The sequence below is a fragment of the Ranitomeya variabilis genome, chromosome 4 (genome assembly GCF_051348905.1).
Source record: "Ranitomeya variabilis isolate aRanVar5 chromosome 4, aRanVar5.hap1, whole genome shotgun sequence".
Classification (NCBI taxonomy): Eukaryota; Metazoa; Chordata; class Amphibia; order Anura; family Dendrobatidae; genus Ranitomeya; species Ranitomeya variabilis.
This window is the reverse complement of record NC_135235.1, coordinates 647,856,231-647,883,443: the sequence shown is the minus strand read 5'-3', so window position 1 is coordinate 647,883,443 and position 27,213 is coordinate 647,856,231. Positions and strand designations below refer to the sequence as shown.

General features: G+C 43.6%; 1 protein-coding gene across 2 annotated transcripts in view; it reads right to left on the bottom strand.

Moving 5' to 3' along the window:
- LOC143766149 (uncharacterized) overlaps positions 1–23,829 on the bottom strand; it is a 28,398-nt gene extending 4,569 nt beyond the window's left edge. The window contains exons 1-4 of one of the 2 annotated variants that reach the window (XM_077253612.1): positions 21,511–21,797; positions 19,160–19,176; positions 18,351–18,404; positions 14,065–14,208 (exon numbers count right to left, since the gene is read on the bottom strand). In XM_077253612.1, coding sequence (XP_077109727.1) covers positions 14,065–14,208; positions 18,351–18,404; positions 19,160–19,176; positions 21,511–21,700 — 405 coding nt within the window. In that variant the 5' untranslated portion in view covers positions 21,701–21,797. Of the gene's footprint in view, positions 1–14,064; positions 14,209–17,375; positions 17,449–18,350; positions 18,405–19,159; positions 19,177–21,510; positions 21,798–23,603 lie in introns of those variants that run through there. The other variant, XM_077253613.1, reaches the window with a different exon arrangement.
- Between the last annotated feature and the right edge of the window lie 3,384 nt (positions 23,830–27,213).

Genomic DNA, 27,213 nt, shown 5'->3' with positions numbered 1-27,213 from the left:
GTGAGATCAGTCGGTGAGGATGTAAAAGACAGCCATGTTGAAGCAATACTGCTATACAGTTTACCTGACACACAAAGTGCACTGATTAATGCACTAAAGATTAGGTCTGAAACAGACCTGATGCCAGGATTTCTAAAGACCAGGCCAGTCAATGGATATCAGATAAGAAATGAACTTGTGCAGAGCTTCACAGTGACCGTGGAGTTGCATTTAAAGCAAAAGATAAAAAGTTACCACTTAAACAGGGATCCAAATAAAGAGTGGTCCTACTCAACTAACCTATATTAAAATGTCTTCAATGCTTTTTTCCAAAATGTTTAAACAAGTATAACGGCCCTAAACCACCTGGACAGTGGTGAGGTTCTGAGCCCTGAATACCTATTTATAGTGATCTGGCTATTTTCATCTTTACAAACCATAAACAAGATAGCTAAAAAAAGAAAGACTAAACTATAAGGAAAGCAAAGTAACATACGCAGTTTCAAAAAGGTACTAAACAAAACGGTCAAAACTAAAACTCTTTGATTCATGTGCAGATAATTGGACTTGTACATTTAAAGTGACAAGTAATCAGATATTACAGTGAAGGTGCATCAACTCTGGACCGACAAGTCACATAGAAAGTGATACAGACCGTTTAATAACACTTCCTTTGAATCAACAAGTGAATAAACTCGTAGATCAAACCAAAATAAATGGAAAAAATAACAGACAGTGTTTGCATGTACCCAAAATGAACAAAATGTATTCATAAAAGACGTGTTGTATCTTCCCAGATTAGAAGGAGGACTGATATCTGTAAAAAAATATGACAGTTAAAAGACTCACTGTAACATCCAAAGGTGATAAGTGTGCTTCCCTGCACGGAAAGTGGCTGATGGTGTACACGGATAAGCACTTATACAACCTCAATACAGATATGGAACAAGTAAGACAATGACATATCATGTGGCACAGATGTCACAGACATTTAGAAAGCATGAACCCTATCACACATTTGGATGTGAATTAATGTTTTGGGAAGTGGGTCAGCATATGTAGAGGGGGTTCAGAAGCAGAGCTCTCTCCATGCGCCGCAAATACCGTTTCTCCATGTCTCTCTACGTCGTGATTGCTTGGACTGATGGGTTACTATCATGGCCATGGAAGACCCCTGATCCTTTCAACTCAGTACTTCTATGAAGCATGCAATATGCTCAAAAAAGAGAAAGGACAGCACCTCCAAAAAATCATACAATGATCTAATGCCTCTCGGCAAAAATATATACAACCCTTGGCAAAAATTATGGAATCACCGGCCTTGGAGGATGTTCATTCAGTTGTTTAATTTTGCAGTAAAAAAGCAGATCACAGACATGGCACAAAACTAAAACGGCAACTTTCTGGCTTTAATAAACACTAAAAGAAATCATGAACAAAAAATGTGGTAGTCAGTAATGGTTACTTTTTTTAAAAAACAACCATAGGGGAAAAATTATGGAATCACTCAATTCTGAGGAAAAACTTATGGAATCACCCTGTAAATTTTCATACCCAAAAATACCCTAGCAGGGCAGACGGCCTGGTGCTCCACAGCACCCATGCTGCAAGACTAAGTCCCCATGACTCCAGACCGAGCCGCACCACCAGCACAAAACCGCACCAACAATGGCCGCCACACAGCACCCATACCAAATGAAAGGAGTAATGAAACTCACCTTTCTCCAGCTCTTCAGTGAGAGCAAAAATGGGCTAGACCCCTTACTTTGCACTCTCCTAATTAAAATCACCTGTTCCAAATGGGAGGAGTGCACATCTGAAGGACAAAAAAAAAAAAAGGACAGAACTTGCAATATGCTAAAAAAAGAGAAAGGACAGCACCTCCAAAAATCATACAATGATCTAATGCCTCCCGGCAAAAATATATATAACTGAACATGTGGTTCTTAGTTTAACATTCTGATCAGACTGTATGAAGCCCACTGCCACGTCACGGCAAACCTCATAGTGGGTCCTACCGCCCTAATGGAGTGGAGCCGTGCGCCGACCACTGCCACAGCGGCAATGCACCAGCAGGGCAGACGGCCTGGTGCCCCACAGCACCCGTGCTGCAAGACTGAGTCCCCATGACTCCAGACTGCACCGCCCCACCAGCACAAAACCTCAGACCCCAGAGAACATGATTCGGGTCGGTTTGTACCGACCCCCGGGTTGCGATCGCCGATATTAACAGTTTACCAGCGACTGCAAAAAAAAAAGTCAGCTGTGCCATTTAATTTCTCTGTCTTCCAATGTGATCGCACATGAGAGGACAGAGAAATAAGGTCCCCGATCCCCCCAGTACTCCTCGTGCTCTTCTTCCGGAAAAAAAATGGCGGACGCAGTGCGCCTGCCGAGATCTGCTGGCCTGCACTTGGCAGATCTCGGGGTCTCGGCTGCCAGGAGTAGCCGAGACCCCAAAGAACATGATCCGGGTCGGTTTTTACCAACTCCTGTTTTGCGATCGCCGGTATTAACCGTATAGTGGCGATTGCAAAAAAAAAAAAGTCCGCTGTGCCATTTAATTTCTCTGTCCTCCAATGTGATCGCACATCAGAGGACAGAGAAATAGGGTCCCCGATTGCCCTCGATACTTACTAGTGTCTCCCAATGCTCCTCGGCCCTCCTGCTTCCCCCGATGGGCGCCGCCATCTTTTTCCGGGAAGAAAATGGTGGGCGCATGCGCAATAGGAAGATTTTTCCTATTGGTTCATTTTGGTAGGGTCTATCACAGTGAATAAAATAAAATAAAAAATAGTCACCCCCTTAGTTATGAAAAAAATTATAAAATAAAGAAAATGTATTTATTTCCATTTTCCAATTAGGGTTAGAGTTGAACTAAAGCGAGTTGGGCTAAAGTTAGGGTTGGGGCTAAAGTTAGGGTTAGAGTTAGGGTTTGGATTAGGGTTAGGTTTGACATTAGTGTTAGGCTTGGATTAGGGTTAGAATTGATGTTAGGGTTGTATGGTGGAATATGTGTGTATACATCTATATATATCTATCATCTATCTAATATATATATATATATATATATATATATATATATATATATATATATATATATATATATATATATATACACATACATACACACAAACAGTCATGGCCAAAAGTATTGACACCCCTGCAATTCTGTCAGATAATACTCAGTGTCTTCCTGAAAATGATTTCAAACACAAATTGTTTGGTATTATTATCTTCATCTAATTTGTCTTAAATGAAAAAAAAACACAAAAAGAATTGTTCTAAAGCCAAATTGGATATAATTCCACACCAAACATAAAAAAGGGGGTGGACAAAAGTATTGGCACTGTTCGAAAAATCATGTGATGCTTCTCTAATTTGTGTAATTAACAGCACCTGTAACTTACCTGTGGCACCTAATTGGTGTTGGCAATAACTAAATCACACTTGCAGCCAGTTGACATGGATTAAAGTTGACTCAACCTCTGTCCTGTGTCCTTGTGTGTACCACATTGAGCATGGAGAAAAGAAAGAAGACCAACAAACTGTCTGAGGACTTGATAAACCAAATTGTGAGGAAGCATGAGCAATCTCAAGGCTACAAGTCCATCTCCAAAGACCTGAAAGTTCCTGTGTCTACTGTGCCCAGTGACATCAAGAAGTTTAAAGCCCATGGCACTGTGGTTAACCTCCCTAGATGTGGACGGAAAAGAAAAATTTACAAGAGATTTCAACGCAAGATTGTGCGGATGTTGGATAAAGAACCTCGACTAACATCCAAACAAGTTCAAGCTGCCCTGCAGTCCGAGGGTACAACAGTGTCAACCCGTACTATCCGTTGGCGTCTGAATGAAAAGGGACTGTATGGTAGGAGACCCAGAAAGACCCCACTTCTTACCGCGAGACATAAAAAAGCCAGGCTGGAGTTTGCCAAAACTTACCTGAAAAAGCCTAAAACGTTTTGGAAGAATGTTCTCTGGTCAGATGAGACAAAAGTAGAGCTTTTTGGGCAAAGGCATCAACATAGATTTTACAGGAGAAAAAAAGAGGCATTCAAAGAAAAGAACACGGTCTCTACAGTCAAAGATGGCGGAGGTTCCCTGATGTTTTGGGGTTGCTTTGCTGCCTCTGGCACTGGACTGCTTGACCGTGTGCATGGCATTATGAAGTCTGAAGACTACCACCAAATTTTGCAGCATAATGTAGGGCCCAGTGTGAGAAAGCTGGGTCTCCCTCAGAGGTCATGCGTCTTCCAGCAGGACAATGACCCAAAACACACTTCAAAAAGCACTAGAAAACGGTTTGAGAGAAACCACTGGAGACTTCTAAGGTGGCCAGCAATGAGTCCAGACCTGAATCCCATAGAACACCTGTGGAGAGATCTTTAGATGGCAGTTTTGAGAAGGCACCCTTCAAATATCAGGGACCTGGAGCAGTTTGCCAAAGAAGAATGGTCTAAAATTCCAGCAGAGCATTGTAAGAAACTCATTGATGGTTACCGGAAGCGGTTGGTCGCAGTTATTTTGGCTAAAGGTTGTGCAACCAAGTATTAGGCTGAGGGTGCCAATACTTTTGTCTGGCCCATTTTTGGAGTTTTGTGTGAAATGATCGATGTTTTGCTTTTTGCTTCATTCTCTTTTGTGTTTTTTCATTTAAGACGAATTAAATGAAGATAATAATACCAAAGAATTTGTGTTTGCAATCATTTTCAGGAAGAAACTGAGTATTATCTGACAGAATTGCAGGGGTGTCAATACTTTTGGCCACAACTGTATGTGTAGACATTTATTTTATCTGTTCTATTCTAACCTTTCAGTGTGATTTTACTGTACACCGCACTGAATTACCGGCTTTTCTATAGAACACCAGTGTGTATTTCTCGCAAGTCACACGCATGGTCCGTGTGCAATTCATATTTTTCTCGCCCCCATAGACTTTCTTTGGTGGATTTTTTGCGCAGTATGTTGACAAACGCAGCATGCTGCGATTTTCTCAGCCCGTAAAATACGGCCGAGAAATATACACCAGATAGGAGCTGCCCCATAGAGAAACATTGGTCAGTGTGTAATGCGTTATTTTTGCGCCTCATACGTCCGTATTTCTCTCTAGTGTGACCCCGGCCATACTCTGCGATGAGTGCTCCGCCATCTTTGACTGTAGGGACCGTGTTCTTTTCTTTGAATGCCTCTTTTTTTCTCCTGTAAACTCTGTTGATGCCTTTGCCCAAAAAGCTCTACTTTTGTCTCATCTGACCAGAGAACATTCTTCCAAAATGTTTTAGGCTTTTTCAGGTAAGTTTTGGCAAACTCCAGCCTGGCTTTTTTATGTCTTGGGGTAAGAAGTGGGGTCTCCCTGGGTCTCCGACCATACATTCCCTTTTCATTCAGACACCGATGGATAGTACGGGTTGACACTGTTGTACCCTCGGACTGCAGGGCAGCTTGAACTTGATTGGGATGTTAGTCGAGGTTCTTTATCCAACATCCGCACAATCTTGCGTTGAAATCTCTTGTCAATTTTTCTTTTCCGTCCACATCTAGGGAGGTTAGCCACAGTGGCATGGGCTTTAAACTTCTTGATGACACTGGGCACGGTAGACACAGGAACATTCAGGTCTTTGGAGATGGACTTGTAGCCTTGAGATTGCTCATGCTTCCTCAAGTCCTCAGACAGTTCTTTGGTCTTCTTTCTTTTCTCCATGCTCAATGTGGTACACACAAGGACACAGGACAGAGGTTGAGTCAACTTTAATCCATGTCAACTGGCTGCAAGTGTGATTTAGTTATTGCCAACACCTGTTAGGTCCCACAGGTAAGTTACAGGAGCTGTTAATTACACAAATTAGAGAAGCATCACATGATTTTTCGAACAGTGCCAATACTTTTGTCCACCCCCTTTTTTATGTTTGGTGTGGAATTATATCCAATTTGGCTTTAGGACGATTCTTTTTGTGTTTTTTGAATTAAGACAAATTAAATAAAGATAATAATAAAGAATTTGTGTTTGCAATCATTTTCAGGAAGAAACTGAGTATTATCTGACAGAATTGCAGGGGTGTCAATACTTTTGGCCACAACTGTAGAATAGGTATATGTATATATGTGTGTGTGTGTGTGTGTGTGTGTGTGTGTGTGTGAGAGCGTGAGAGTGTGTGAGTATATTATATATATATATATATATATATATATATATATATATATATATATATATATATATACACACCGTATATATTCGAGTATAAGCCGAGACTTTTGGGCTGAAAGTGCCCCTCTCGGCTTATACTTGAGTCACGGTCTGTGGCAGGGTCGGCAGGTGAGTGGGAGAGGGCGCTGAGGCATACTTACCCAGTCCCGGCGATCCTGACGCTCCCCCTGCCTGTTCATTAAACTTTTCGAATATGTACTCCACTCCCATAGGGGTGGAGCCCCATATTCATTTCTCTAATCAGCGGTGCTAGATAGAGGAAGAGGCTGCGGCACCCGGAGACCAGCTGTCCGGGGGAAGGAGCGGGACGCCGGGAGCAGGTAAGTATCGCATATTTACCTGTCCTCGTTCCACACGCCGGGCGCCGCTCCGTCTTCTGTTATGATTTTCCCAATGGCAGGGAAATCAAAAATAACAAACGGACTAGCTCTCGGGTGATGGGAACTAAAGTGACCGTGACCTGAACCTGACACGACACTGGAAGTAGCCGGGGAGTGTTTCCTACGATGCCCTAGACACCACGCGCCAGCCGGAGATCTAACTACCCCTATCAGAGGAATATACAGGCCTGCCTTACCTCCAGAGATGAACCCCAAAGGGAGATAGCAGCCCCCCACAGATATTGACGGTGAGTCAAGAGGAAAAGACATACGTAGGATGAACAGCAGATTTAGCACAGTGAGGTCCGCTTACTAGATAGCAGAAGTACAGGAAAGAGTCACTTCACGGTCAACTTCAAAACACTACTCAAAAACACCATCCTGAAATTACTTTAAAACTCCAGTGACAACTCATGCCACTGGAGTGGCAATTCCAGTCCACGAGAGCTTCCAGCTACAGAGAGTCACATTGCAAATAGCTGGACAAAAATAGAATAAACTAGAAACAAAATTCAACTTAGCTGAACAGGATCTTGAGGCAGGAGAATGCAACAGAATGCTACTGATACATTGTTGGCCGGCATCAGACCAGCAGCCAAGCAGCCTTAAATAGGAAACTCCCCTAATGGGTGTCAACAGGTGATCAAGGATAGAAGAAGGCAAATAAGTGGCACTACCATAAAACACCACCGGGGGAGCCCACAAACAGAATTCACAACAGTACCCCCCCCTTAAGGAGGGGGCACCGAACCCTCACCAGAACCACCAGGGCGATCTGGATGAGCACTATGAAATGCACGAACCAAATCAGGAGCATGAACATCAGATGCTGTCACCCAAGAATTATCCTCCTGACCATAGCCTTTCCACTTAACCAGATACTGAAGTTTCCGTCTGGAAACACGGGAGTCCAAGATCTTTTCCACCACATACTCCAACTCACCCTCAACCAGCACAGGAGCAGGAGGATCAGCAGACGGAACAACCGGCACCTCATACCTCCGCAACAATGACCGATGAAAAACATTATGAATAGTAAAAGATGCTGGGAGGTCCAAACGAAAGGACACAGGATTGAGAACCTCCAGAATCCTATAAGGGCCGATAAACCGAGGCTTAAACTTAGGAGACGAGACCTTCATAGGAACAAATCGAGAAGACAACCAAACCAGGTCCCCAACACAAAGACGAGGACCGACACGCCGATGACGATTAGTGAACTGTTGAGTCTTCTCCTGGGACAACTTCAGATTGTCCACAACCTGTCCCCAAATCTGATGCATTCTATCAACCACAGCATCTACTCCAGGACAATCCGAAGACTCCAATTGACCGGACGAAAAGCGAGGGTGAAACCCTGAATTACAAAAAAATGGAGAAACCAAAGTGGCAGAACTGGCCCGATTGTTAAGGGCAAACTCTGCCAATGGCAAAAAATCAAGCCAATCGTCCTGATCAGCGGACACAAAACACCTCAAGTAAGTCTCCAAGGTCTGATTAGTACGCTCAGTCTGGCCATTAGTCTGAGGATGGAATGCAGACGAAAAAGACAAGTCGATGCCCATCCTGGCACAGAACGCCCGCCAAAATCTAGACACAAACTGAGTACCCCTGTCAGACACTATATTCTCAGGAATACCATGCAAACGCACAACATTCTGAAAAAATAGAGGGACCAGCTCAGAGGAGGAGGGCAATTTGGGCAAAGGTACCAAGTGAACCATCTTGGAAAAACGGTCACACACCACCCAGATGACGGACATCCTACGAGAAACAGGAAGGTCAGAAATAAAGTCCATAGAGATGTGCGTCCAAGGCCTCTTAGGAATAGGCAAGGGCAACAACAACCCGCTGGCCCGGGAACAGCAGGGCTTAGCCCGAGCACAAACATCACAAGACTGCACAAAAATACGTACATCTCGAGACAAGGAAGGCCACCAGAAGGACCTAGACACCAGATCCCTGGTGCCAAAAATTCCAGGATGACCTGCCAACGCGGAAGAGTGAACCTCCGAAATAACTCTACTGGTCCAGTCATCAGGGACAAACAATCTACCAGGCGGACAGCGATCAGACCTATCCACCTGAAACTCCTGCAAAGAGCGCCGCAGGTCTGGGGAGACAGCTGACAATATCACCCCATCCTTCAGGATGCCAGTAGGTTCGGAATCACCAGGCGAGTCAGGCTCAAAACTCCTAGAGAGGGCATCCGCCCTCACATTCTTAGACCCAGGCAGATATGAAACCACAAAGTTAAATCGAGAGAAAAACAACGACCAGCGCGCCTGTCTAGGATTCAGACGCCTGGCTGACTCAAGATAAATTAGATTTTTGTGGTCAGTCAAGACCACCACCTGGTGTCTAGCACCCTCAAGCCAATGACGCCACTCCTCAAATGCCCACTTCATGGCCAAGAGCTCCCGATTTCCAACATCATAATTTCGCTCAGCGGGCGAAAACTTTCGAGAGAAAAACGCACATGGTCTCATCACTGAGCAGTCAGGACCTTTCTGCGACAAAACTGCACCTGCTCCGATCTCGGAAGCATCTACTTCAACCTGGAACGGGAGCGAAACATCAGGCTGGCGCAACACAGGAGCAGAAGAAAAGCGGCGCTTAAGCTCCCGAAAGGCCTCCACAGCCGCAGAGGACCAATTAGCAACATCAGCACCCTTCTTGGTCAAATCAGTCAAAGGTTTAGCAATGGCAGAAAAACCCGCTATGAATCGGCGATAGAAATTAGCAAATCCCAAGAATTTCTGAAGACTCTTTAGAGAAGTAGGTTGTACCCAATCACAAATAGCCTGAACCTTAACAGGGTCCATCTCCATAGATGAAGGGGAAAAAATATATCCCAAAAAGGAAATTCTCTGAACCCCAAAAATACACTTTTAGCCCTTCACAAATAGAGAATTAGCTCGTAAAACCTGAAAAACTCTCCTGACCTGTTGAACATGAGATTCCCAGTCCTCCAAAAAAATCAAAATATCATCCAAATACACAATCATAAATTTATCCAGATATTCACGGAAAATATCGTGCATAAAGGACTGAAAAACGGAAGGGGCATTCGCGAGAACGAGAAACAGGAGGGCCGGCCAAACTGTTATGATTTTCCCAATGGCAGGGAAATCAAAAATAACAAACGGACTAGCTCTCGGGTGATGGGAACTAAAGTGACCGTGACCTGAACCTGACACGACACTGGAAGTAGCCGGGGAGTGTTTCCTACGATGCCCTAGACACCACGCGCCAGCCGGAGATCTAACTACCCCTATCAGAGGAATATACAGGCCTGCCTTACCTCCAGAGATGAACCCCAAAGGGAGATAGCAGCCCCCCACAGATATTGACGGTGAGTCAAGAGGAAAAGACATACGTAGGATGAACAGCAGATTTAGCACAGTGAGGTCCGCTTACTAGATAGCAGAAGTACAGGAAAGAGTCACTTCACGGTCAACTTCAAAACACTACTCAAAAACACCATCCTGAAATTACTTTAAAACTCCAGTGACAACTCATGCCACTGGAGTGGCAATTCCAGTCCACGAGAGCTTCCAGCTACAGAGAGTCACATTGCAAATAGCTGGACAAAAATAGAATAAACTAGAAACAAAATTCAACTTAGCTGAACAGGATCTTGAGGCAGGAGAATGCAACAGAATGCTACTGATACATTGTTGGCCGGCATCAGACCAGCAGCCAAGCAGCCTTAAATAGGAAACTCCCCTAATGGGTGTCAACAGGTGATCAAGGATAGAAGAAGGCAAATAAGTGGCACTACCATAAAACACCACCGGGGGAGCCCACAAACAGAATTCACAACAGTCTTCCCGGCGTCTCTCCGCTCTGACTGTTCAGGTCAGAGGGCGCGATGACGCATATAGTGTGCGCGGCACCCTCTGCCTGATCAGTCAGTGCGGAGAGACGCCGAGACGGGACGCTGAGGAGCTGCAAGCAAGAGAGGTGAGTATGTGTTTTTTTTTTTTTTTTATTATTGCAGCAGCAGCACCAGCGTTATATATGGCACAGATTTATGTGGAGCATCTATGGGGCCAAACTGAACGCTGCAGAGCATTCCATATGGGGCAGCTTTATAATGAGCATCTATGGGGCCAAACTGAACGGTGCAGAGCATATAGGGCACAGCTATATAATGAGCATCTATGGGGCCATAATGAACGGTGCAGAGCATATATGGCACAGTTTTATATGGAGCATCTATAGAGCCATAATGAACGGTGCAGAGCATATATGGCACAGCTTTATGTGGAGCATCTATAGGGCCATAATGAACGGTGCAGAGCATATATGGCACAGCTTTATATGGAGCATCTATAGGGCCATAATGAACGGTGCAGAGCATTGTATATGTGGCACAGCTTTATATGGAGCATCTATGGGGCCATAATGAACGGTGCAGAGCATTCTATATGGCACAGCTTTATATGGAGCATCTATGGGGCCATAATGAACGGTGCAGAGCATTCTATATGGCACAGCTATATATGGATAATATATGGGGCAATAATCAATGGTATGGAGCATTATATATGGCACAGCTTTATATGGAGCATCTATGGGGCAATAATGAATGGTATGGAGCATCTATTTTTATTTTTGAAATTCACCGGTAGCTGTTGCATTTTCCACCCTAGGCTTATACTCGAGTCAATAAGTTTTCCCAGTTTTTTGTGGCAAAATTAGGGGGGTCGGCTTATACTCGGGTCGGCTTATACTCGAGTATATACATATATATATATATATATATATATATATATATATATATATATATATATATATATATATATATATATACACATACATACATACATACATACATACACACATATACACACACACAGTCCAGACCGAAGGTTTGGACACACCTTCTCATTTAAAGATTTTTCTGTATTTTCAGGACTATGAAAATTGTGCATTCACACTGAAGGCATCACAACTATGAATTAACACATGTGGAATTATATACTAAACAAAAAAGTGTGAAACAACTGAAATGATGTCTTATATTCTAGGTTCTTCAAAGTAGCCACCTTTTGCTTTGATGACTGCTTTGCACATTCTTGGCATTCTCTTGATGAGCTTCAAGAGGTAGTTCTATCACAACCTATTGAGAAACATGACAGGAAATCGGGCCTCCTGATGAGCCAGAGAGGCGAAACGCGTTGAGGCTAAGTAGATAGAAGGCGGGCGGCATTGCACCTGAATGATGAGTATCAAAATATACACGGATTGACATGCTCTAACCCTTGCAATATGCGGCGCATGTAAAACCTATCAAATAATTTTGGAACGTATTGTTCACTATTTTATGTGCTTATAATTGCATTTATTGAGATAAACACCTGCTATTGGAACTGAGACTAAGGATATTGGGACTATCACATTAGGCAACTTGAGCCAAAGGGTTAAAATCTATCAAATGACTCTGGAACGTATTGTTCACCACCTTATGTTCTCATGATTCCATTTATTGAGTGAAACATTGGTTATTGCATTGGAGCTGGGGCCAATGACATTGTGGAAATCCATGCTAGGCAATTTTTATGCCAAAGAGTATCTATAATCAAGGTTATTTTGCAAATTCTGCCACAAAACGCCTTAAATTACATGTTCTCTTTTTGTTTTTATTATGCACAGTGTGGGGTCTAGGTCTCCCTAGGTATAGGTCTGATCTATGTATAGCTAATAGGGGTACCTTCAGTGCAATTGTGTGTTGGGCAGAGGGGCCTTGAGGGTTGATCAGGGTCAAACCAGGGTACCCAGGGCCAGCCATCGCGGAGCGGGGGCGCCATAATGCTTCCCCTAGGGTGCCAACCCCCGCAGATAGGCAACTGTACAGTATAGACTCATACTAGGGCATGACTCTTCCCCCACCCCAGTTTTTCACGGTGTGTCTTTTTCTTTTTTTGGTGTGCCATTGGTTGTTGGCATTTTAAATTTATATTTAATAAAATTTGAATTTTAGGGTACCATATGATTACATGTACTAAATCACTACCCCATTGTATTTATTCAAAATGGTTTACATACAGTAAACCATTTCATATCCCTTATTTTTTTTACATATTCCTCACTAATAATGTTACAAGTGTCTATGTATAAAATGTTGGAGCTTGGATCTGCCCTCAGTCACTGGCTTTCCCACTCTGGCGGGGAAAATTGCGCGGGAGCCCACGCCAGTTTTTTCCGTGATTTAGCCCTTTATTTAACACCTAGAGCTCCAAAATTTTGCACACAGACCCTTGTAACATTATTAGTGAGGAATATGTAAAAAAAAAATAAGGGATATGAAATGGTTTACTGTATGTAAACCATGTCTCATACCCTGTCGGGTTTGATAAGGAGATAGCAAAAGCCGGTAATTGAATTACCGGCTTTTCTGCTATCGAGCTCTGTATGAAATATAAATATATACAGTATATATATATATATTCACGAATATTTGAGCCCATGGATCCATTCTAGGTCCATTTTGCAAGTCCGCAAGAGAACGCCATATGGATGACACACAGATAATTTTATGAGGAAAAAATCACATCCTCGTATTGAATACGAATCACTGTTCAGGAACTTTTCTGCGTATTACGCCTGTACGCTAAGTGTGACCCCGGCCTTAAAAACATCACAAGAAAAAAACAGCCATACTTACTAATACTAGGTTACAATTCTAATAAACTCCAGGGTGCAATAAGCCCCAAGATTAAAAGTTAGCGCAAGCCTAAACACCAACAGAGAGCAGATACAACCCAACTCAAATACAGAACCAAGGATTTAAATCAAAGAATACAAAGGCTGACCATCTGAATGTCTCGCATACTTGACAAGCACAGTCAAGGTATATGAACCCTCATGTTGGGAAGCATCATATCAGTTCTCAGAAGAGGAAGGAAGCTAAGCTTAATGGACTAAGCCTTAGCTGTTATGAAGTAGTGTTGGAGTAATGGCAACAGCTGCAGTTATGATGGAAGGACAGTGCTTAGCAGACATCAGAAGGCAATGCATGCGCTTGTGCTGTGTATACAGTTTCTTTAGTCTACTGTACTCTAAGACCTCTCAGTATTAGTTGTGCCAACTCTTCTCTGTATCTACAATGTTACAGATAAACAATATAATTTATGCATGTCCCAAGTAAACAGTTCATTCTCCCACAAAGCTGGGGTGCTAAATGATTCTGTTGAAAGCCAAAATCTGCAACAGGCTACGGCCCAGACATAGAAGGAGCACAGTGCATTCAAATCTTTTGAATACAAATAGGAAACTCAAAATACTTATAAAAAAAGGAAAATGGAAAGCAACCAAGACTTTAAACATGCAGAGGTCACACTATGTAATAAAATAAAACATACATAAAATATAATAAAACAATTCGAATAGTCAGAATAGCTGACTGCTGATAAATTCTGCTGAAAGCTGAAATCAGTAACAATAACCATAGATAAGAATGATGTAATGTGACGTCATCAGAATCTCCCACCTCTCCTGTAAGCCTGAAGAGGATCTCTAGGGTGAGGTGTAATATCCTCTCCGCCGTTTTGTCCCTATCCATCCGTGAGGGGTCAATCAGGAAAATTCTCTTATATAGAAGATCTCCAGAGAAAGGATCTGATATTGTAGGGACCTGGATAGGAAGAAGAGAAGACAATGGATGGGCTAGAATTAGTGATGAGCGAGTATACTCGTTGCTCAGGTTTTCCAGAGCACGCTCGGGTGATCGAGTATTTGTTAGTGCTCGGGAGATTTAGTTTTAGTCGCAGCAGCTGCATGATTTGCGACTGTTAGCCAGCTTGATTACATGTGGGATTCCCTAGCAACCAGGCAACCCCCACATGTACTCTGGCTGGCTAGCAGCAGTAAATCATGCAGCTGCGGCAACAAAAACTAAATCTCCGAGCACTTACTGATACTCAGAGATCACCTGAGCGTGCTCGGGAAAACCCGAGCAACGAGTATACTCGCTCATCACTAGCTAGAATATATCTGATCAAGGAAGTGCCTCTATGTCAGAACTTGCCATAAATGCTATAGCCATTGGTTGAAGAGGTATTGAAACCAGAGAAATGTGCAGCAAACCCAAATAATTTCCACAGCTGTAATAATTTAAACATGAACTTTTAGGTATCTAGGAAAACATATCTATGGTATATTTCCATTTCCAAAGATCGGTGTGGATATCATAGTGGAAATGGTGTGCAATGGAAAAAGTGAAATCTACAGTAACTAATGCTGGTGGGTGTGGACCCATTGTGCCACGGGCTGGGCTTATCCTGGAGGGGCAAAACTAAGCGACTACCGAGTCTTCACTAGAGCCTCTGATGGTGAGCATAGGCTTTGCCACCGGTAGTCACCAGGTACCGCTCCAAGGCAGTCCCAGGGTCTGCAGAAGCTGACCGGAGGGTCAGAGGCATGGGTACGAGGTAAGGAGGGGTGAGACAAAGGTGTAGTCAGAGAGTCTGAGGTTAAGGCAGGCAGCACAGGATCAGTAACCATAGCCGAGGTCAGGAGCAGAGAGGTCAAACAGGTAGGGTAAACAAGCCGGGTCGTTAATGGGAAGCAGAATATGGAGGAATGCATAACCAGGTGCTCTCAGGATAGGAACCAGTGTTCAGACAAAGAGCGGTAGGAGTAGCTGCCTAATAAAGGCCCTGCTTGCAGAGGATAGGCTGGCGAACCAAATCTCTGCAGGACATGGCACAGTTAAATTCCTGCAGAGACCGACTATGCCCCATAAAAATAAATGAATGTCATAAGCAAATGCAGCAATTCTGCAAAAAGCAGACTCAGCAGGACAGCTTGAAGTGGGAGAAACTGCAAGGTGAGTAGAGGATCGCTGAAGAGACATGCGCGTCACCGCTCTGACAGTAACATCCTAGCAGAAGTCGTCATTTTGACTTTTAACCCCTTCATGATGAGGCAGCTTATGCACTTGTGTTATTTTTACTCCCCTTCTTCATTGAGCCATAACTTTTTTTTTTTTTTGCCAACATATCCATATGAGGGTCTGTTTTTTTTTGTTTGCGGGAAGAGTTGCAATTTTGAATTAAAAAATTCATTTAAACATATTAGGTACTGAGAGCCTATTGTGCCCTAAATAGTAACATGAAAGACCATAAAGACTAATGAACCGATAAGGAAAAGAAGGATCTTCCAAACGCAAAAAATGTCTAAAAAGTATTGATTTTTATTCACCCCTTCACCCCGGAGCTTTTTTCGGTTTTGCGTTTTCTTTTTTCCGCTCCCCTTCTTCCCAGAGCCATAACTGTTTTATTTTTCAGTCAATATGGCCATGTGAGGGCTTATTTTTTTGCGGGATGAGTTGTACTCTTGAACGACATCATTGGTTTTAGCGTGTCTTGTGCTAGAAAACGGGAAAAAAATTCCAAGTGCGGTGAAATTGCAAAAAAAGCGCAATCCCACACTTATTTTTTGTTTGGCTTTTTTGCTAGGTTCACTAAGTGCTAAAATTGACCTGCCATTATGATTCTCCAGGTCATTACGAGTTCATAGACACCAAACATGTCTAGGTTCTCTTTTATCCAAGTGGTGAAAAAAAAATCCAAACTTTGCTAACAAAAAAAAAAAAAAGATTGCGCAATTTTCCAAGACCCGTAGCGTTTCTATTTTTTTTCGGGATCTCGGGTCGGGTGAGGGCTTATTTTTTGAGTGCCGAGCTAACATTTTGGTGCAGATACATTCTTTTGATCGCCCGTTATTACAATGTCGTGGCAACCAAAAAGATGTAATTCTGGTGTTTTGAGGTTTTTTCTCGCTACGTCGTTTAGCGATCAGGTTAATTTTTTTTAATTGATAGATCGGGCGATTCTGAACGGGGTGATACCAAATAGGCGCAGGTTTGAATTTTTTTTAATTGTTTTATTTTGAATGGGGCGAAAGGGGAGTGATTTCAACTTTTACATTTTTTTTTATTTTTTTCATTTTTTTTTTAAACATTTTTTTTTTTTTTTACTTTTGCCATGCTTCAATAACCTCCATGGGAGACTAGAAGCTGGCATAGCCTGATCGGCTCTGCTACATAGGAGCGATGCTCAGATCGCTCCTATGTAGCAGAATCACTGCATTGCTACGAGCGCCGACCACAGGGTGGCGCTCACAGCAATCTGGCATCAACAACCATAGAGGTCTAAAGGAGACCCCTAATTGTTATGCCAACGCACTCATGACCCCCGATCACATGACGGGGATCAGCGGTGCGCGCATGTCCGGCCGGATGGCCGGAAGCGCTTGTTAAATGCTGCTGTCAGTGTTTAACTAGATAATAGCCACGGGTGGATCGCAATTTCACCTGCGCCTATTACGGGCACATGTCAGCTGTTCAAAACAGCTGACATGTACCGGCTTTGATGCGGGCTCACTGCTGGAGCCCGCATCAAAGCAAGGGGATCTGCCATCGGACGTACTATTCCGTCCAATGGCAGAAAGAGGTTAAACAATTATTGTAATAAAGGACATAATTAAAAGAAAGGAGATGATAACACATACAAATAGAAAACGAAAAATACACTGTGCAGAGGTTATAGTAAGAATCCCTCCATTTATAGGGGTTTATACATTATGGAGACTGTAAACTAGTAAATACCTAATATAGATATTGGAAATATATGCTGCAGTCCTAATCACAGTAGCAATGCAATATACCTCATAATGAACATCCAAAAGAGTAAGGGTTAATATGCAATAAACAAGGTGCTGAGTGTTTAATACATGTACGTGATGCTGGAAGATGCAGGAGACTGTCCCAGGTGAGCGGTGCAGACCAGACATACTTACCAGAGCTCCAACCTGCAACAGTGGACCCCCTTAACTCATGTTTCGGCAGTTCTTCCTTTCTTTCAATGGTGTCCTTTTTAATAAAAATAATAATAATAATAACAATTGTTTAATAAAAATCAATACTTTTTAGACAATATTTTGCGTTTGAAGGATCCTTCTTTTCCTTCTCGGCATATTAGGTACTGAAAAAACCTAGAAAAAAAATTCAAAGTGCAGCGTAATGGTGAAAACAGCAATCATAACTTTGTTATTTTTCCGTTGATGGACTAATGCATTAGGAGGGTTTATCTTTGGGTGACGAGCTGATTTTTTTATTGGCACCTTCTTTGGGTAGATACAACATTTTGATCACTTTTAATTGCTAATTTTTTTAGGCAGTATGCAAATTGCCTCTTCAGAGAGGAAGAAGATATGAACTCTAGCGCCACCTATTGGACGTAGCAATCCGAGAAGCCAGTATTGATCCTTTAATGAGCCTTGTCACATGATTTAGCTTAAAAGCTTTTGACCGCTTGTTCTATATACTGGAAAATATAGTACACCGCACACTCTGTATATATATTGCAAAGGTGAAGGTTTATTTACAAAATGACTATGTGATATGAAAGCGACCAGAGGTAGTTATGACGTTTCGGCCCTACCAGAGCCTTAATCATATAGTCGCTAGGAAAAAACAGAAACAAAATACGTAAGTATGTACAGTACATAATAATCAAAATTGGAAAATGAAAACAAACATAAAAATAAATATAAGGATCCCGACCTGGATGGAGGAAATGAAAACATAAACAAATAATAAAGAAAAACGGACATAGTAACTTCATAAAATCATGGTACATGTTATATACAGAACACCACGTATAAACGCCCAGAAGGGGGCGTTAGTAATATTGCATAATCAAGGGTAGAAGGCTAAGGAAGCCAGAACATATGACTAAGCAGATTGAGAAAACCAGATAAGGCATCATTTACCTTGGTTAAGCAAAAGGGGAGAGGATATGAGATCCTTGAGGATGAAGGCATACACTGTGAAAGGGAACAGTAAAAGTATATGAGTAAGAAAAGGTACATTGAGGATATAGTGGTCATAGCAGATCTGTAAGTAGTGTACCTTAATGCCTAGATGCTGTGGGTATAGGGTTGCAGAGGTAACCCTGCTGTGAGGTCTGTAGATGAATATAAGTATGGGTAAGTAAGGGACATAAAACCAGCATACTTGCACTATTGTGCAATGGTGGAGAAGGCCCGGTGTGCGGATAAAGAGGAGGGGTTACCTTAGTTGTCAGATTAATGAGCGGCGCTCCCGCGCCCTGCTGCCAGAGTGTAGCGTGACCGGCGGCGTTGTGGCTTAAATACGCGCACCGGAAGTGCGGCCTGCGGTGCCGGAAATGATGTCGGCGGTATGGGAAAGCTTCTGCGCATGCGCGGCCAGCGATTTTGTGTGGGCCTGGTTGCTGGGAGACATGGATGCTGCAGTGATGTCAGGGGCATGGGGCTCACTACTGCGCTTGCGCAACAGGCGATACTGTGTGTATTTATTTGCTAGGCAGCACAACCGCTGCAGTATGTATTGGAAAGCCTGTGCAAGTAGTGAGTGCCCAGCCTGAGTGCAATTCTAGCAACTGGGTAATGGAGCTTAATGTGTGACGCCGTCAAGTGCAATGTTCAATGGAACCACCTACGATACTAGGCATAGAATGCTCATATACAGTGGTCTAGCTTAGGGACTATAAAAGTAATGGCTGGGATTTTGACGTTATTTAATGGCGGAAGGAACTCACCATAGTGTTCAACGAATCTGTAAGGGAAGAGGAAAGAGTTAGTAAGCTGGAAGGACAATTTTAAAGTAGCCAGTCGATTTCCCTATTGAGGCCCCTAGGTGCAAGGGTGTCTAGTGTATATATCCAGTACGTTTCCCTGGACCTCAGCAGTTTAACATGGTTGCCACCCCGTCTGGGACGGGGTACCTGTTCCAGGACTTGGTATTTCAGTTGGGCTACTGAATGTCGGGCCCTGGTAAAGTGGTCAGGAAGGGGAAGCCAAGTTTTGTTACACCTAATTGTGGACTTGTGGCTTGCGATCCTATCACGTACGTGCTGGGTGGTTTCACCCACATAGAGCAGGCCGCAAGGGCATTTGATGACGTAAACCACAAAATTTGAGTCACACGTATAAAATCCGCGAATAGGGTAAGATTTCCCGGTTCTTGGGTGGGTCACATTGTCGGCCTTGATCACGTTCGAGCAGGCGGCACAGTTCAAGCAAGGGAAAGTGCCATTGCGGCGTGTTCCCAAGAACTGTTGAGTTGGAACTCGGAGTATACTACCCATATCAGCCCTGACTATTTGGTCACGGATGTTGGGGGGTCTCCTGGTGCTCATGAGAGCGGGCACCCTAAAGGATGCGATCTCAGGGTGGGCTCTACCAAGAAGGGGCCAGTGCTTCTTGATGACAGAATAAACTTTTGTCATAAATGGATGGTGAGTGTGCACGAACGGAATCCTATCTTGGGATTGACGTGGTGCTGGACTCATGGGTGGACCCGAGGACCAAGCGAGTTCCTGTGTCAAGAGAGTAGAGGGGTAATCCCTATCGCTGAACTTTTGCGCCATGGATGCCAGTCTGATTTGTCGTGTTTCAGGGTCCGTGACGATGCGGGAAACTCTTTTAAATTGGGAACGAGGTAGACTGTTTTTGGTGGTGATTGGATGGCAGCTTGAATAAAGTAGTAGGTTGTTACAGTCCGTAGGTTTTGTATATAGGTCCGTTTTAAGAAATCCATTGGCATCCTTCAGTACCAGGGTGTCCAGAAAGGCTATTTGTGTTTCGTGGGAATGAATGGTGAATTGGAGTTCCTGAGAAATGGCGTTGAGGGTAGAGAAGAAAAAATCCAGGGTGTCAGATGTCCCAGTCCAGACCAGGAAGATATCATCTATGTACCTACAGTAATTCAAGACATATTGTGAAAAAAGCTCATTATTGTAGACGTGATGTGACTCAAAGTGATGCATGTATGCGTTAGCGTAGGCCGGAGCTACATTTGAGCCCATAGCGGTCCCGCATACTTGGACATAGTAGGTGTCCTCGTATAAGAAATAGTTTTCAAAAAGGACTGTTTTCAGGAGGTCAAGACAGAAGGAAATAGCATTCTGGGACATATTAGTCTGTTCTAGGAGGTCTCTGGTAGCAAGCAAGCCCTTCTCATGGGTTATAGATGTGTATAAACTATTGACGTCCATAGTGACAAGGAGGCTGTGGGAAGGTACTTGGTGCATCTGTTTTATTTTTTCAAGAAACTGGCTTGTATCTAATATATAGGATCTGGTGTTTTTCGTTAAGGGGGTCAAAATCTTTTCCAGAAATATGGAGAGCGGTGAAAGCACTGAATCCGTGGAGGCCACAATTGGCCTACCTGGTGGATTATGGAGGGATTTGTGTATTTTGGGAAGGACGTAAAAAACTGGGATAATGGGATGGGGGTTCTGTAAAAAAGTAGCTGTCTTGCTATCAATAGTTTTCTTGTCAAGATATGTTCCAATAAGATCCTTAATTTTGGTGGTAATAGATGCAGTGGGGTCCCTAGGTATGGACCTATAGGTATTCGTGTCAGAAAGTTGTCTAAGGATCTCGCCTCGGTATTGTGACCGATCCATGACAACAGTCGCGCCCCCTTTGTCAGCAGGTTTTATAGTGATGGTATTATTGGACCGTAGGGAAGAAAGTGCCTGTTTCTCCTCAAGTGTCATGTTCGTGTGTGTTGGAAAAAAGCCCAATCTCTGTTGGTGCGACAAAGATTTAATGTCGCGATCCACGAGAGAGATGAAGGTCTCAATAGCATGGTGAGAGTGAGGAGGTGAGAAAGTGCTGACATTGCGGAGTCCCAGAGAAGAAATGGACAATTCTGACATAATGTTCATGGATCTGGAAGATCCCACAACTGGGTCCAATACAGGCATAGTGCCGAAATGAGTCTTAAGTCTTATAGTCCTGTAAAAACGATGCAAGTCTTTCTCCAATTGAAGTGGATCCCAGTGGGGTGTTGGACAGAAGGATAATCCTTTCTGAAGAACTGTCAGTTCTGCTGGTGACAAGGAATAGCTGGAGATGTTAATAACCTGATTGGCTGGCTTACCTGACTTCGGGTCACCATCCTTTCGCCGCGCTCTTCGGGTTGGTCTGTTTGGTGTCGTCCCCCTCTGCGGCCTGTGGCTAAAAAATGTTGCCTGGAACCGGTAGAGGAGTCGCTGCCGGAGCTGTATGACCCTGGTCTTCTGTAGTTGTTGCGACGACGCCAGTTTGAAGTATTGGTGTAATCGCTCCATCTATACACCTGGTCGTTGGAGTAGTCCTCGCTGTCCCTCTGGAACTTGAGTCTTTTGCGTTCCTGCAGGTTTTTTTCGAATTCCGTGATGGCTTTGTCCGTCTTGTTCTTGAGAGCAGTCCAATCGGTGGATGAGAGAGTGGTAGTTAACTGGGTCTCAATGGCCACAATGTTTTTTTTAACGTCAATAATCTCCCTCTGGAGGTGTTCAATTGTAAGGACAATGATGTCTAATGAGCATTTATTGAGGATTTGTTTGTATTTTTCACAAAATTCAGGATTGTCTGCGAACAGTGTAGGTCGCAAATTACATCTCAATCCTCTAGGGATTTTGCTCTGGCGATAATATTCGGCCAGTGTAGTACAATGTAGGTCATATGAGACCAGCTTACGCTTAGTCTTTTCGTAGTCCCTGGTTCTGAGGTCGACTACGGGTGTTTTAAGAAACTCAGTAGAGCCAGTTACTGCTGAAATAATATTAGCACTAGTGGCTGTATCATAGGCAAAGGTGGTAGTGGACATTAGGGCAACCCGGTGCAGCGGCCAAGAAAATGGCTAGATAAGTAAAGAAAATTGGCGCGCACTCAGGGTAAATTAGGGAGCGAGGTGCAGGTGTAGTGGGCTATGTAAGCCCCACGTACATAGAAAATATAGTACACCGCACACTCTGTATATATATTGCAAAGGTGAAGGTTTATTTACAAAATGACTATGTGATATGAAAGCGACCAGAGGTAGTTATGACGTTTCGGCCCTACCAGAGCCTTAATCATATAGTCGCTAGGAAAAAACAGAAACAAAATACGTAAGTATGTACAGTACATAATAATCAAAATTGGAAAATGAAAACAAACATAAAAATAAATATAAGGATCCCGACCTGGATGGAGGAAATGAAAACATAAACAAATAATAAAGAAAAACGGACATAGTAACTTCATAAAATCATGGTACATGTTATATACAGAACACCACGTATAAACGCCCAGAAGGGGGCGTTAGTAATATTGCATAATCAAGGGTAGAAGGCTAAGGAAGCCAGAACATATGACTAAGCAGATTGAGAAAACCAGATAAGGCATCATTTACCTTGGTTAAGCAAAAGGGGAGAGGATATGAGATCCTTGAGGATGAAGGCATACACTGTGAAAGGGAACAGTAAAAGTATATGAGTAAGAAAAGGTACATTGAGGATATAGTGGTCATAGCAGATCTGTAAGTAGTGTACCTTAATGCCTAGATGCTGTGGGTATAGGGTTGCAGAGGTAACCCTGCACCCTATACACAAAATGACATTCTCCTTTGGGCTTCAGAAGATGAAGCATTGCACTCTTTGCTTAGGAGACCAGTCACCACTGATAAATGTGCAGAGGTGGCTGGGAAACTAGGCAATGGTGATCAGCGAACGTGCTCGGATAAGGTGTTATCTGAGCATGCTCTGGTGCTGACCAAGTGTCTGGCGTGCTGGAATAATATGTGCGAGTCCCCGCGGCTGCATGACTCACGGCTGTTAGACAGCAGCAACACATGGAAGCATTGCCTCCCACCGTCCCACAATAGGGTCGCTCCTCATGAAGAAGTACAATAATAAGAACGCCGCTAACCTCTGTAATAAACACATAGTGTATATGACAGCAGAAGATACAGCCAATAAATAATGAGTGCTATATACACAACGCGCTAATGTAGGAGAATGCAACCCGAAAATCCACAAATACACTTTTCAGAAGATTCTAGCGAAATGGAGAAGACTCGTATAATACAGGGGGACAGGCTTCACTGTAAGGGCAAACTGATAGAGGTGGACGGACCACCAGGGGGCGCAGTGGACTTAACTATCTCCGGGAATGGAGGGGTTACTGCCCCCTGCCCCCGCCCAGTAATGGGGAATCTCCAGCACCTACCTCCACCTGCAGAGCCGCACACCACATATATGGCTGTTCTGTGCGCACAGGACCTGGGATGAGGTCACAGGAGGGGAGGAGTCAGGGGTCACATGATCAGGGGCCTCAGCATACGCAGGACTCTGCTGAGCCGCATATGTATACGAGGTGTACGGAGTGGAGCCGTGTGTGTACGAAGCGGAGTCGTGTGTGAACGAGGTGTACGGAGAGGAGCCACTTGTGTACTGAATTTCAAAATGGAGGCAGGTCGCTGAATAATCAGTGACCTATAGAAACACAGGAGCCAGGCGGAAGGGCCGGAACATAAGACCACCCCAACCCTTATCCCCCCACCATGTTAAAAAAAGAATCACTGATCGGATTCCTTCAACAATGGTATCACTCTGAGGCCGGCGTCACACTGGCGAGTTTTACGGACGTATGAGCGCAGAAAATACACCCGTAAAATACGCATTACACACGGCCCAATGATTCTCTATGGCCCAGCTCCTATCAGCCGGATTTTACGGATCCGTATTATATGATCTTCTACGGCCGTACAAAATCGCAGCATGCTGCGTTTGTCACCGTAATGCGCAAAAAAAATCACCAATGAAAGTATGGGGGCGAGAAAAATACGGATTACACACGGATCAGCAGTGTGACCTGCGAGAAATACGGAGCGGTGTTCTATAGAAAAGCCGGTAATTCAATTGCCGGCTTTTCATTTCTCCTTCACAAACCCGACAGGATATGAGACATGGTTTACATACAGTAAACCATCTCATATCCCTTTTTTTTTTTGCATATTCCACACTACTAATGTTAGTAGTGTGTATGTGCAAACTTTGGGCGCTGTAGCTTGTAAAATAAAAAGTTAAATCGCGGAAAAAATTGGCGTGGGCTCCCGCGCAATTTTCTCCACCAGAGTGGTAAAGCCAGTGACTGAAGGCAGATATTAATAGCCAGGAGAGGGTCCATGGTTATTGCCCCCCCCCCCTGGCTAAAAACATCTGCCCGCAGCCACCCCAGAAAAGGCACATCTGGAAGATGTGCCTATTCTGGCACTTGGCCACTCTCTTCCCACTCCCGTGTAGCGGTGGGATATGGGGTAATGAAGGGTTAATGTCACCTTGCTACTGTAAGGTGACATTAAGCCAGATTAATAATGGAGAGGCGTCAATTATGACACCTATCCATTATTAATCCAATAGTACGAAATGGTTAATAAAACACACATTTTTAAAAAGTATTTTAATGAAATAAAGACACAGGTTGTTGTAATATTTTATTATACTGGTAATCCAGCTGAAGACCCTCGTTCTGTAACAAAGGAAAAATAAAAAAACAACAATATCTCATACCTTCCGATGCTCAGGTTAATCCCACGAAGTAAATCCATCTGAAGGGGTTAAATCATTTTACAGCCAGGAGCTATGCTAAAGCAGTGCTCGTGGCTGTAAAACCCCCAGGGAATGAATGGAAAGCAGGGTGACCTGTAGTTACCTTGAGCTGCGGTGATGCGCCCTCTGCTGGATGTCCTCATGAACTGGAGCCTGGTAAAAGTTCCCACGCTCGAGTTCATATGAGGACATCCAGCAGAGGGCGCCTCACCGCAACTCAAGGTAACTCCAGGTCACCCCGCTTTCCATTCAGTCCCCGGGGTTTTACAGACAGGAGCACTGCTTTAGCACAGCTCCTGGCTGTAAAATGATTTAACCCCTTCAGATGGATTTACTTCGTGGGACTGACCTGAGCGTCGGAAGGTATGAGATATTGTTGTTTTTTTATTTTTCCTTTGTTACAGAACGAGGGTCTTCAGCTGGATTACCAGTATAATAAAATATTACAACAACCTGTGTCTTTATTTCATTAAAATACTATTTAAAAATGTGTGTGTTTTATTAACCATTTCGTACTATTGGATTAATAATGGATAGGTGTCATAATTGACGCCTCTCCATTATTAATCTGGCTTAATGTCACCTTACAATAGCAAGGTGACATTAACCCTTCATTACCCCATATCCCACCGCTACACGGGAGTGGGAAGAGAGTGGCCAAGTGCCAGAATAGGCTCATCTTCCAGATGTGCCTTTTCTGGGGTGGGTGGCTGGGGGCAGATGTTTTTAGCCAGGGGGGGGGCCAATAACCATGGACCCTCTCTAGGCTATTAATATCTGCCCTCAGTCACTGGCTTTACCACTCTGGCGGAGAAAATTGCGCGGGAGCCAACGCCAATTTTTTCCGCCATTTAACCCTTTCTTTTACAAGCTAGAGGGCCCACGTTTTGCACATACACACTACTAACATTAGTAGTGTGGAATATGCAAAAAAAAAAAAAGGGATATGAGATGGTTTACTGTTAGTGTTGAGCGATACCTTCCGACATGCAAAGGTATCGGTATCGGATTGGATCGGCCGATATCCAAAAAATATCGGATATCACCGATACCAATGCATATCAATGGGACACAAAATATCGGAATGTTTCCCAGGGTCTGAAGGAGAGGAAACTCTCCTTCAGGCCCTAAGATCCATATTCATGTATAAAATAAAGAATAAAAATAAAAAATATTGATATACTCACCCGTCCGGCGGCCCCTGGACCTTAGCGCTGTAACCGGCAGCCTCCGTTCCTAAGAATGCAGAGTCAAGGACCTTCGATGACGTCGTGGCTTGTGATTGGTCGCGTGACCGCTCATGTGACCACTCACGCGACCAATCACAAGCCGCGAAGTCATCGAAGGTCCTTCACGCCCTGCACTCTTACGAACGGAGGCACCGCTAAGGTCCAGGGTCCGCCGGATGGGTGAGTATATCCATATTTTTTATTTTTATTATTTATTTTTTACATGAATATGGATCCCAGGGCCTGAAGGAGAGTCTCCTCTCCTCCAGACCCTGGCAACCATAAGCACCGCACACTTCCGATTCCGATATCACAAAAATATCGGAACTCGGTATCGGAATTCCGATACAGCAAATATCGGCCGATACCCGATACTTGCGGTATCGGAATGCTCGACACTATTTACTGTATGTAAACCATGTCTCATATCATGTCGTGTTTGGGAAGGAGAAATTAAATGCCGGCAATTGAATTACCGGCTTTTCACATATCTCGCGCTGAATTAAATATAAATACAGAATATATATATATATATATATATATATATATATATATATATATATATATATGTGTGTGTGTGTCTGTCTCAATGACATATATATATATATATACAGTATATATATATACTGTATATATGTTTTAACGAACATTTGAGCACATAAATCCATTAGATGACGGTTTTGCAAGCCTGCGAGAAAATATCGCAGTACGGATGCCATACGGATTACAAACGGAGGATGCCATGCGCAAAATACGCTGACACACCCTGCCTACGGAGGACAAACGGATCACTATTTTGGGGACTTTTCTGCGTATTACGGCCGTAAAAAAACGGACCGTATTTACATACGCTGAGTGTGACGCCGGCCTAAGGACTCCTTTTCACTTGCGTGAAATACGGCCGAGTCTCGCAGGTTAAAACCTGGCTCTGCCGCCGGCACTCCAGAGCGGAGCGTGCAGCTCCATGTATTGCTGTGCGGCTGCATGCTCCGCTCTGGA